Source organism: Felis catus, chromosome A1 (genome assembly GCF_018350175.1).
Source record: "Felis catus isolate Fca126 chromosome A1, F.catus_Fca126_mat1.0, whole genome shotgun sequence".
NCBI classification, from domain to species: Eukaryota; Metazoa; Chordata; class Mammalia; order Carnivora; family Felidae; genus Felis; species Felis catus.
The window spans coordinates 83431224-83444109 of NC_058368.1; the positions used below are offsets into that span (position 1 = coordinate 83431224).

Here is a 12886-nt window from a genome sequence, read left to right on the forward strand (position 1 = left end):
TTTATGTGCATGGGAATATATTCCTAGAATCTCTTTTCACTTCCATTCAGCAAAGAGTCTGTTTTTAACCTAATAACATATTGCATTTTTAAATTTTTAAATTTAAATTGCAGTTATTTAACATACAGTGTAATATTAGTTTTGGTGTACAATTTACTGATTCAACACGTATATAAAATGGACTTTTTAATCCCCATCACTTATTTAACCTATCCACCCCTCCTCTTTGGGAACCATCAGTTTTTTTCTGTAGGATTAAGAATACATTTCTTTGTTTTCTCCTCTCTTTTTCCCCCTATGATTGTTTCTTTTGTTTCCTAAATTCCATATATAAGTGAAATCATATGTCATTTGCCATTCTCTGACTGTCTTATTTTGCTTAGCATAATACTCTCCAGCTCCATCCAGGTCACTGAAAATGGCAAGATTTCACCCTTTTTATGGATGATTAATATCCCATTGTGTGTGTGTGTGTGTGTGTGTGTGCCACTTCTAATCCACTCATCAGTTGATGGGCATTTGGGCTTTTTAAAAATGTTGGATATTGTTGACAATGATGTATGTTACACTTAAACATTGTATATTAACTTAAAATTTTAATAAAACCTTTAAAAATTAAAATAAATTAATAATATTTTTCATTTCAAAACAAACTAAGGAAGAGGAGCTATTACACAGGAAATTATTTTCAGGAAAAAAAAGAATCATGAAGAATTACTTTAAACAATCTCATTTAAATGAACTGCATTATCAAGAAGAAATGAATAAATTACTAGAAGCATAAAACCTACCAATACTGAATTAAAAATAAGTAGTGAGGCCGAACAAACCAATAACAAGTGGGGAGATTGAAGTGATGATGATGACGATAAATCCTTCAAGAAAGAAATCTCTGGATTAGATGGCTTTGCAGCTGAATTACCAAACCGCAAAGAAAAAAAAAACACAAATCCTTTTTAAATTCTTTTAAAACATAGAAGTAGAAAGAATACTTTCAAAATTATTTATGAATCTAGGGTAAGTGTAATACACACACACACACACACACACACACACACACACACACAATGACACCACAGGAAGAAAAAACTACAGGCCAATATGTCTAAACCAAATGGATGCAAACTTCTCAACAAAATTCTGACAAACTGAATTCAACAACCATCAAAAATAGTATACACCAAGAACTAGAGGGATTCATCCTTGGGATGCAAGGATGATTTAATATGTACAAATCAAACAATGAGAAAAACCACACTAAGATAATAAAAATAAAATCTATATGATTATTTGATTAAATGCCTAAAAAATTTGACAAAGTTCAAATTCCATTCAGAATAAAAATGCTCTATAAAATATATATAAACATTTTCCTCAGCACAATGAAGGCGATTTATGGAAATCCCACAACTGAAATCATAATCAATGGAGAAAAGCTAGAAGCTTTTTGTCTTAAATTTTGAACGTGGGGAGGACATTTATTCTCACCACTTTATATGACATTGTATTAAAATACTAAAAAGAGCAATCAGACAATAAAAGATGTAAAAGACATCCAAAGCAGAAAAGAAGACATAAAATTACCTCTGTGTGCATATGACATAATTCTATATGTATACAATCCTAAATACTCTATAAAAAGCTGTTAGTTCTAACCAAATTCAGTAAAGTTACAGATTGTAAAGTGTGCATACAAAAACTGTTGCATTTATTTATACTAGCAATGATCTACTCAAAAAGGAAATCACAAAAACAACCCCAATAAAATGAATATTTAGGAATGTATTTAACCAAAGAGTTGAAAGACCTACACTGAGATCTACAGCACATTAATTGAAAGGAATTGAAGAATAGATAAACACATGGAATGATCTCAGGTTCATAGGTTGGATTAATTAATAAGGTTAGCATGTCCATAAAACCCAAATCTCTCCATATATTCAATGAAGTCTTTATCAAAGTTCCAGTGGCAGTTTACTTAATGGAGAAAATATCTAAAATTTTTATGGAACCACAAAATATCCTGCATAGTCAATGCCCTTTTGAGAAGGAACAGTTTTAGCGGTATCATGCTTCCTGATTTTAAATTATATTACAAGATTGTACAATACAGGATGGTAAAACAATTTTAAAAAGTGGAAATAAAACAGACCACTCAAAAAGAATAGAAATCCCATAAATAAACCCAAGCATATAAGTTCAGTTAACTTTGATAAAAACACAATGGGGACAATCTTTTCTGATAATGGTGCTGTGAAAACTGGATATCCATATATAAAATGAGTGGACACTTACCTTACATGATACAGAAAAATCAACTCAAGCAAAAAAAAATCGGTCACAGAAAGACAGATATCATAGATTTTCACTCATATGCGGAATTTAAGAAACAAAATAAACAAGCATAGGGATGAAAATACAGAGACAAGCCATGCAACGGACATTTAACTATAGATAACATACTGATGGTCACCAGAGGGAAAGTGAGTGAAAAGATGGATTAAATAGTTGATGGGGATTAAGGAGTGCACTTGTAGTGATGAACACCAGGTCTTATATGGAGGTGTTGAATCAGGAAATTGTACATATGAAACTGATATTACACTATATGTTAACAAGCTGGAATTTAAATACAAACTTAAGAAAAAACCTAAACAGATAATGATTTTAAAATATTATTAATAAATCCTCACATAACAATAACACTAATGTAAATAGATTTAATTCACCAATCAAAAGCACACCATGCCTGGTTGGATGAAAACAAGACAGAACTATAGGTTTCCTACAAGAGACTCACCTTACTTTTAGAGAAACACACAAGCTGAATGTGAAGTGGTGGAGAAAGATATTCTATACAATTGGAAAATAAAAGAAAGTGAGGATAGTTATATTTATGAGACCAAATAGACTTTAAAGCTAAAACAATAACAAAACAAGAAGAAAGTCATTAAACAATGTTAAAGGGGTCAATTCATCAAGAAGATAAATAATTATAAATATATAAAAAACCAATACAAGAACATCTAAATAATTTAAACAAATACTAACAGATCAGAACAGAGAAATAAACAATAACAGTGCATTTTCAAAATGAATAGATCCTCCAGGCAAAAAAATTAGCAACAAAATGATGGGTAAGAAACACACCTCAAATGAAATGACCCTAACAGATATTTACATAATATTCCATTGAACAGAAACAGAATCCACATTCTTCTCAAGTGCTTACATAACAATCGTCAAGTGCTTACATAACAGTATAGTACTGGCATAAAAATAAACTTGTAGACCTTTCTTGCATATGATAGTATCCAAAACAAGTCTGATTATTTTAAACATTTTTTTCCAACCACAATGTGACAAACTAAGTAATTAAAAAAAAAGAATAACTGGAAAACCAATAATAAGAAATTTGAACCAGCAATGAATACCCCCCCAACACAGAAAGACTCAGGATAAGATGGTTTCATTGCTGGACTCTACTAAACATTTAGAAAGAATTACTGCCAAATCTTCTCAAATTCTACAACAAATTGAAGGCAATGGAAAACTTCTAGTTTTATTTTATGAGGCTGACTTTATGCTGATATCAAAGCCAGATAAGGACTCTACAAGAAATGTATAGACTGATATCCCTGAGGAATATATGTGCAAATTTTACATTATAATTTAATATATAATATATCATATTATATATGATAATATGGATATAAGCCAAATTCAAATACACATTAAAATGATCATACATAAGTGAGATTTATCCCTGGAATACAAGGATGGTTTAATATATGCAAACTAATGCATACTGTGTACAATATTAATATGAGTATCTTAATTATTCAGAAAAAAAACAAAAACATTTGACAAATCACAACAACCTACCAAAGGAAAATACTTCACAATAAAGGCCATTTGTTGCAAACCCACAGCTAACCTTATACTCAATGATAATAAAAAAAACTGGAAGATTTTTCTCTAAGATCGGGAACAAGTGTTTACTTTCACCACTTTTATTCAATATAGTACTAGAAGTCATAGCTAGAGCCATTAGGCTAGACAAAGAAATAAAAGGCATCCAAGTCAGAAATTAATAGGTAAAAATTTTCCTTTCTTGCAAATGATAAAGAATTATGTGTAAAAAGTCCTAAAGATTCAATCAAAACACCATTGGAAGTAATAAAAAATTCAGTAAGCTTGAAGAATATAGAATCAATATGTAGAAATCTGATGTGTTTCTCTACACTAGCAATGAAATGTCTGAACAAGAAAAAAAAAAGATTCCATTCACTATGGCATCAAAAACAATAAAGTCCTTAGAAATAAATTTAATTAGGTACGTGGAAGACCTGCACAATAAATATTGTGATGAAATAACTTGAAGAAGACAAAAATGGAAATACATCTTATGTTCACTGAACAGAATAGTCAATATTTTTTTAAATTTCTATACTACCCAAAGCCATATATACAGTCAATCCAATCTCTATCAAAACTCCATTTTTGTTTGTTTGATTTACAGAAATAGGCAAACAACCGACCCTAAATAGTCACAGCGATTATGGAGCAGAACAAAACTGAAGACATCACACTTCTAATTTCAACATAAATTGCAAAGCTGTAGTTATTAAACAGTGTAGTACTGGCATAAAAATAAACTTGTAGACCAATGGAACAGAATAGAGACCCCAGGATAAATCCCTGTTTATATAGTACCCTAATATTGACAAAAGATCCAAGAATACTCAAAGAGGAAATGAAAGTCTCTGACAAATGATACTGAGAAAACTGCATAACCACATGCAAAAAGTGGAATCAGATCCCTATAATATACTACTCACAAAATTTAACTCAAAATGTGTTATAGACACGGGGCACCTGGGTGGGTCATTTGGTTGGGCGTCTTACTTTGGCTTTGGTCATGATCTCACCGTTCGTGGGTTCTAGCCCCACATTGGGCTCTGTGCTGACTGCTTGGTGCCTGGAGCCTGCTTCGGATTCTGTGTCTCCCTCTCTCTCTGTTCCTCCCCTGCTCACAGTATTTCTATCTCTCTCTCTCAAAAATAAATAAAGATTTAAAAAATTTAAAAAAATGGATTATAGACTTAAATGTAAGACCTAAAGCCATGAAACTCCTAGAGGAAAACAGGGAGCTGTCAAGGAACTGATATTAGACTGGGCAGTGATTTTTGGAGTGATAAGACATGAAAAACACGAACAAGAGAAGGAAAAAAAAAACAGTAAGTAGTACTACATCAAACCAAAAAGCTATGGCTTTACTTCAACAAAGAAACAATAAAAAAAATGGGATGACAACCTACAGAATGAGAGAAGATATTTGCAATCCTTACACTGGATGAAGAGATAATATACAGAATATTTAGAGTTCTCATACAATTCAATAACAAACAAACAAAAAAATAATAAAAATGGGGAGGAGGCTAAATAGACATTTTTACAAAGAAGATATACAAATGACCACTTGTACACAAAAAGATGATCAGCATCATTAGTTATCAGGGAAATGCAAATGAGATATCATCTCACAACTTCCAAAACAGCTATGATGAAGACAAAAGAAAGCAAAGTGTTGGCAAAGATGTGGAGATAGGAGGACACGTATACACAGTTGGAGGGAATTTAGGTTGATTTAGCCTATGGAAAACAGTTTGTAGGTTCCTCAAAAACATAAAAATAAAACTATCATATGGTCCACTAATACTACTTTAGCGCATAAACTCAGAGAAAATGAAAACAAAAGTCTGAAGAGATATATGTAATCTTACACTTATTACATTATTTATAATAGCCCAGATATGGGAAAAAGCTGAGGGCCCATTACACAGAAAATATTTATAATTGAGATATCATTGGAATTCTCAGTAATAATACTAAATGTTAAAAGACAAAAAAGAGAAACATAATCATGATGGAAAATCATTTTCAACCTAAAATCTACACTTAGCTGAACTTCCATCAAGTGGGAAGATAAAATAGTGTCATTTTCAGACATGTAAATTATGAAAAAAAAATTCCTCCCATGTATCTTGTTTAAGAATTTATTGAAAGCTATGCTCCAGTAAATTGGAGAGTAAATCAAGAAAGAGGAAGGCTTGGGCTTGGGAGACAAACATCAGAGGATCAAGGAAAAAGAGTTAATTGTGAAGAAACATCTCAGGAGGAGCTCTGTGCAGCTAAGCTCTAGGCAAGCAGTGTATGTGGGAACAGGAAGACAGAGGCTACAGAAGACATGGCCCAGGAAGTGTAAACTGGGAGAATTCTAAAGTAGTCACATTATCCAGGGGATATTTATCAAGAGGGAACATATACATATGGCAGAAAAACAAATTAAGCAAACAAACCAGCCTGACACCTGATTTATTCTAGGAAAAACAAAAACAAAAATGTAAACAACAAAGTGGCATCTTAAAGGAAGTGTAACCACAATGCAAGTAAGGACTTTAATGTAAACATTTGTAGCATTTTAATAATATAAAAATTGAATCTTAGTTTAACAAAATGAGTAGAACTATAATTTTATTGGCGTGATGAGAGAAGTACACGTTTGTGTGTAGAGACTAGGAGAGTGGAAGGGACCTAAATTTACGTTATGTCTAGTCAAACTTGTGCTAGTAATTTCCCTATGGACTCTGAGCTCTTAACATCTATCTGTCTGTGAAAATGCTAGAGAGAATAAGCCATGCAGCCTGCATGTTTTCCTCATAGCCCTTTAACCCTCTTGACACTCTTATATAGTTCTTCTGTGGGATGCCAATGGTGGTGACGGGCTCTGTGGAACTTTCTATCTAAGGCTGGTCCTCAGTTGGGCATAGTCTCATCCCAGACTACTAGCTTTCTAATATCAAGACCATAAAACTTGGGGATAGTGATACTTTTTTTTACCTAATTTTGTACTTAAGTAAAACAATTGTTAAATTACTTTGTAATTTTAAATAGTCATATTATGATTGAAAAATCTTAGGGACAGACTAATAAGATATTTTCTTGTCATGCAATGGAGTGGTGTACATTCATTTAAAATTTAATGTTTAAAAGTACCTTAAATATATGTGTTAGAATAGAAAACATAAAAGTATAGAGAAGACAAGGAAAAATTTATGAAAAATAGCTACAAATAAATTTATTCAACAAATAATTTTCTTCCCCATTGTAGAGGTACTTTGGATAAGTATCTTCTTTTTAGGTATACAAAATAAAAGAAGGGAAATTGCCTTGAAATGCACTTAAAGCAAAATAAAAAACAAAACAAAAACAAAACTCTCACATACACAGAACCATCCACTTTTCTTGCATTGATATTTACAGAAGTGTACCTGGAGAAATAAGAAAGAAAGAATTTTTTTTGTATCTTCCTAATTGCTTCTAGAGTGATATGGAGTAAAGGTGAGAATATTTTAATACCAGGGACTAATAGAGGGGACAACTGCACACATAAATAGAATTATAGAGGACTATGGATATCATGATCAGCCAATTGTTCCTATGAGGAGTTCAAGCACCCGAAAATGGTAAACTGTTCATATCCCATTGGACTCACACTCAGGTTTCTGGCCCTAGAGCGTCAGCCCTTGATCCAGAATGTACATTGGGTGCTGGGGAGAATAATAATAATGGTGCTGCTAATAATAAAAACTAAAACAAGAACTATAATCAAAGAAAGAGCTCCACTTTTATTACACACATAATGTTCATGAAAATAAAGACACCGAGTCACAAAGAAGTTAAGTAATCTGCCTAAGTCTGTAAGTCATGGAGTTTGGGTTGAGACCCAGCTCATCTGTGCTCTTAAAAACAGAATAATGCCTTTAATATTGATGATGACGTCAACTAAAAATCCGATCAATACTTAATGACAGAAAGAAACACAAAATCAACACCATTTTTCAAAAATACCCTTAACATATTTCATTTTAGCTCCTTTTTGGGGGGATTGTTTTATTTTCCTAATCATACATAGTGGTTTTCTTTAATTTATAAAAATTATATACTGAAATTCACGTTAATTAACATACAGAGTAGTATTGGTTTCAGGAGTAGAACCCAGTGCTTCACCACTTACATACACATCCAGTTCTCTTTTCAACAAGTACCCTCCTTAAGGCCCATCATGCATTTAGTCCATACCCCCCACTCAACATCACCCAGTAACCCTCATTTTTTTTTCTCTGTACCTAAGTCTCCTATGGTTTGCTTCCCTATCTATTTTTATCTTATTTTTCCTTCCCTACATAGTCTTTTAGGGAATACAGCAAGGGCACACAGTGTAGTTTTAAAATAATGTCATGTTGTTAATTATCCACATGATGGCACATGGATGATGCCAAGTTGGTCCCCTAGTAATACCTACTGGAGGGCTAGAATCTAAAAATAGTCCCCTGAGGACTTTAACAAATTTTATAGATTTCTTCTCCCTGTAAACATATATCATTAAGCCAAGGGTTAAAGGGGAGAAATATAAATGTCCCAGATTCAATCACAAATGATTATGATTTTGGTACTTAAATTATAAGTTATTTAATGAATCAAGAGAGACTGCTGGTGAGAACACTGCCTTGAGAATTCATAGTAAAATGCTAAGTGACCATGTGATAAAAGCAGAACTTCCTTTACTTCAAGAAGCAACAGTTACAGACTCAGAAATCTCTGTTGTAAGGACCTTTTTCCCTTTCTTGATCTTTAATAGGAAATTCTTCCTTAAGATGGGAAAATTTGATACAGAAAGGTTAGGTAACATGGCCAAGGATAGAAAATACAGAAACTAAAAAGCCAAGATTCAAACACCAGTGAGTTTACGTACAAGCCAATGATCTTAAGCCCACTCTCATTTGCACCTGAAATTGGCACATGGGTTTGAAGTAATTTAGAAATATTTAAACTTGAATCAGGAAAAAAAAGCACAATCAGTTCAAAAGCTGAACAATAAGTTACTAGGGATATGAAAAGGTAGAAGTCTGAACATTTTAATAAAATCTATCAAAACAGAAGACTGTTCACTGAGTACATTAGGTAATCCAACTTGTCATCAGAAAAGGCATCAGAAAGACCAGTTTAAAGACTGGATGTATGGGGGGGGGTGTCATTAACTCATAAATTTAAACAATTAGTATGTTGAAGGGGCAGGATTACCTTATGATTCCAAATCAAATCATGTTATACAATAAGTTTAACATGAGCAAGGATATTGGTTAAAAAACCTTTAATTGCACAAAAAGATTAATTCACAAAATGAACCACTCATTATAAACACTTATATGCTGCAAGTTCTAAGCATTAGAAAAACAAATGATTTCAACATATTTTATTCACATAAGAAATGCTAAGTCTGTAAAATACTAATAGCAATTTTTCCTTTCATTTTTATCATTGTTGCCATAATTAATTGTAGGTAATACATTGCATGATTACTATTTGCTAGACACCATGCAGAGTACACTTATTGGACTGAACAAACATGCTAAATTCATAAGTCAATCCCAAAACTACCCTGTAATCCTAATATGTCTAACGTGTTCATTTACCCAACTGATCTCCAAGATGCTTTTGTTCTTTTTTCAGAGTTTTAACAATAAATCCTGCCCTTCACAAATAGAAGCTCTCATTGATTCTAATTGCACTGATAGAATAGAAACAATTAGAAGAGAACTTACTTGTATCACAGATACACTGCCTTAGTTTCTGCTAGAGGAAATGAAGTGACTATACTAACTAAAAAAATAATCAACTTGTTCACTTATAAATTGGTTTCTATGCTCTCTATCTCTATCAAAGGTCAACCTTCTGGAAGCAGTTCCTTCCATTTTTTTTAAATCCAGTATCAATTCGTTCTTTGTATATATTATTCCCTTTAACATATCTGCAATATATTACAACAAAACACATTGATATCATATCCCTTTATAGCTACTGCTCCATTTTTCTGTTCTCACTAAAAAAAAAATGTGTTTATACTGGGCTCACTTATCCACTTTCTCTCCTTATATTTTACCCTGTATCGTCTCTGAGCACTCCACTGGGCTTGTTCTTATTAAGGTCACAAGAGATCTTTGCGTGGACAAATAGAGTGGCCAACTCAAAACTCTCATTGTGATCCAATAAGAAATAGTATCTACTGCAGTTGATTAGAGTCTCCAGTTTTGACGTTTTCTCACTTGTACCTAGATATTACTTCAATCATTATCTTTTGTCTCACTTTCTAGCCAGCTGAACACAGTTGCCTAAGTCTCAAACCTTTACTCTTACCTAAGTTTTAACTGATCCTTATGTCTTTAAATATTTTCTTCGACTCTTAAGAATAACAATTTAAACCCTCAGCCCTTACCACTAATCTCAATCCCGAATGGCTTCATATATCTAATAGACATTTAAAATTTTTCTCAACAACTGGGGCGCCTGGGTGGCTCAGATCATGATATTGTGGTTTGTGAGTTCAAGCCCCTTGTAGGGCTCTGTGCTGACAGCTCAGAGCCTGGAGCCTGCTTCAGATTCTTGCTTCCCCCCACCTCTCTATCCCTCCTCTGCTCGTGCTCTGTGTCTGTCTGTCTCTCAACAATAAATAAACATTAGATTTTTTAAAAAAGTTTCTCAACAACTAAATTATTGTTTTCTCCTACTCAATCCTGCCACTCTAAAAGTTTTCAGAATCTTAGTTTCCTTCCACCTGAAGTCAATTGACTTATATTTCATTTCACTTTCTTTCCTAATGGTCATCTTTTCCATGAGCTAAATCCTTTTATGTAGCTACCCTACTCAATCCTTTTCACTCATTTGAAGATTCCTAAGTTGTCTTCCTGCATACAGTCTAGTTCCCTGTTCTATTTCCTACCCTATAGTCATAGTATAGAAGTGTACATAAAATAATGTACATAAAAATGTACATCTTAACAAGTTATATCTATATAGAAAATTCTTCAATAGCTTTCTGTATCATGCCAAACAAACCTAAATTGCACCCAAGTCCTGTTTATGAATCACATATAATTGGGCAATGTAAAATTTCTTCCATAAATGTCACCATTCTTAGAATTCTATTAAAATAGCATGGAAAAAGTCACAGTAGTGCTCTTTGATATTATATATTACAGTCTCTTTTGAGTAGGTGTGTAATGCTTGGACATTCAATATTCAGTCAATATAGCTAAGCTTATCCACTATTTACTATGGTCTCATATTTGACAGGCAACTATTTTTAGTGTGAGTCCTATGAAGATGATCTTAAAGGTTAAAATCTTGAGGCAAAGCCAATAATTAAAGACTTGATTAAAATTGTGTGATTTCTATATTTCATCACTTGTGAATTGGTATTATTTAACTTTATTGATACAAACATAATCACATAATTGTGGCATCAAAATCTGGTAGTTATGGAAGCTGTTTCTGGGTGAAGTGTAAAAGTAACCTGCAAATATTTTTTTTTCTTTTTTCAGACTGAGAGACAAAGAACCAGAATCAGATTAATTCTTTAACCTAATAATACCTCATTGTTGATAGCCAAAATGTATCTGCATACCTAATGAAAAATCCCTGGTTCCCTCTCCCAGGAACAGGAAACCAGACATGATAAATTATCTTAATTAATTGTAAGTAGTAATCTTTGACATCTGACCAAATAGTCTTCTTTAAAACAGGACAACAGAGAATGTTCTCATCTATTCTCAGTTTACTGAATCCCTAAGCATCACTTGTGGATACTTTCTGAGCAGATAAACATCTTGACAGTATCTTTTGAAATGCCCCCATGACATCCTTGTTTCTGAGGCTGTAGATAAGAGGATTGAGCATGGGTGTGACAATGGTATAGAAGGCTGAAACTACTTTGTCCTGCTCAGGAGTGTGAAAAGACTGGGGCAGAACATAAGTGTAGAAGGCAGCCCCATAGAAAATGCTGACCACAGTCAAGTGGGAAGAGCAAGTAGTAAAGGCCTTTTTCCGGCCTTCAGCAGAGCGCATTCTGTGGACAGTTAACAAAATAAGAGAGTAGGAGATTGAGATGATAGAGATAGGGATGAGCAACATGAGTACACAGCAGATGTACATCAAGGTTTCATACAAGGATGTGTCAGCACAGGCTAGTCTGAGAACTGCAGGGATCTCACAGAAAAAATGGTTGATATTTCGGGAGTGACAATAGGGAACATTCATGGTGATGGGGGTGAGCAGAAAGCCATCCAGGGACCCCCCAAACCAGGCACCAGCAGCCAGCAGGAGACACACCCTGCGGTTCATCAGGACTGGATACCTAAGAGGGTTACAGACAGCCACATAGCGGTCATAGGCCATGAGGCCCAAGAGGAAGAACTCCGAGCCAATCATGCTCAAGTAGAGGAAGATCTGGATGCCGCAACCCACAAAGGAAATGGTCTTCTCTTTAGAAACCATGTCGACCAGAAGTTTTGGGACAGTGGTACAAATGAAAAGAGTATCCATGATGGACAGCTGGCTGAGCAGAAAGTACATAGGAGTATGGAGACGGGAGTCCACCTGAATCAAGAATATCATGACCAAATTTGCAGTTACAGCTACCACAAAAATAGCAAAAATAACAGCAAAGACAATCCCAGTAGTTTTATTGTTCACCAGAAGCCCCAGGAGGATAAAATCAGAAGATAAAGTTATATTCTTCATTTACATTGCCTATGTCAGCTCCAGCAGACCAGAAAGCCACAGAGACCAGGAAGTAAAAGGAGAGAAGATCCTTTCAGTATGGGCGAGACTTACAATAGAGATGACACCTCAGAGAGTACTGGTTTGGCTGAAATTTTCCAACACAAAGTGCTAGAGAAAAATGAAGAGACCAAGAGACATATCATAAATCAGAAACTGTAGATCTACTCCTCATTGTTGATGAACAACACTTTTCGTATTGTGT

At 33.8% G+C, this 12886-nt stretch overlaps 1 protein-coding gene across 1 annotated transcript; it reads right to left on the bottom strand.

Moving 5' to 3' along the window:
- Positions 1 to 11688: 11688 nt before the first annotated feature.
- LOC101094566 (olfactory receptor 2T11) lies at positions 11689 to 12648 on the bottom strand. The gene has a single exon (XM_011281170.2). It carries the CDS (start codon positions 12640 to 12642, stop codon positions 11689 to 11691), a length of 954 nt encoding a protein of 317 aa, XP_011279472.3. The 5' UTR covers positions 12643 to 12648.
- Positions 12649 to 12886: the final 238 nt, after the last annotated feature.

Bases quoted from the DNA above. Each gene is read 5' to 3' on its own strand.
- LOC101094566 (XM_011281170.2), bottom strand. From the start codon at position 12,642: ATGAAGAATATAACTTTATCTTCTGATTTTATCCTCCTGGGGCTTCTG.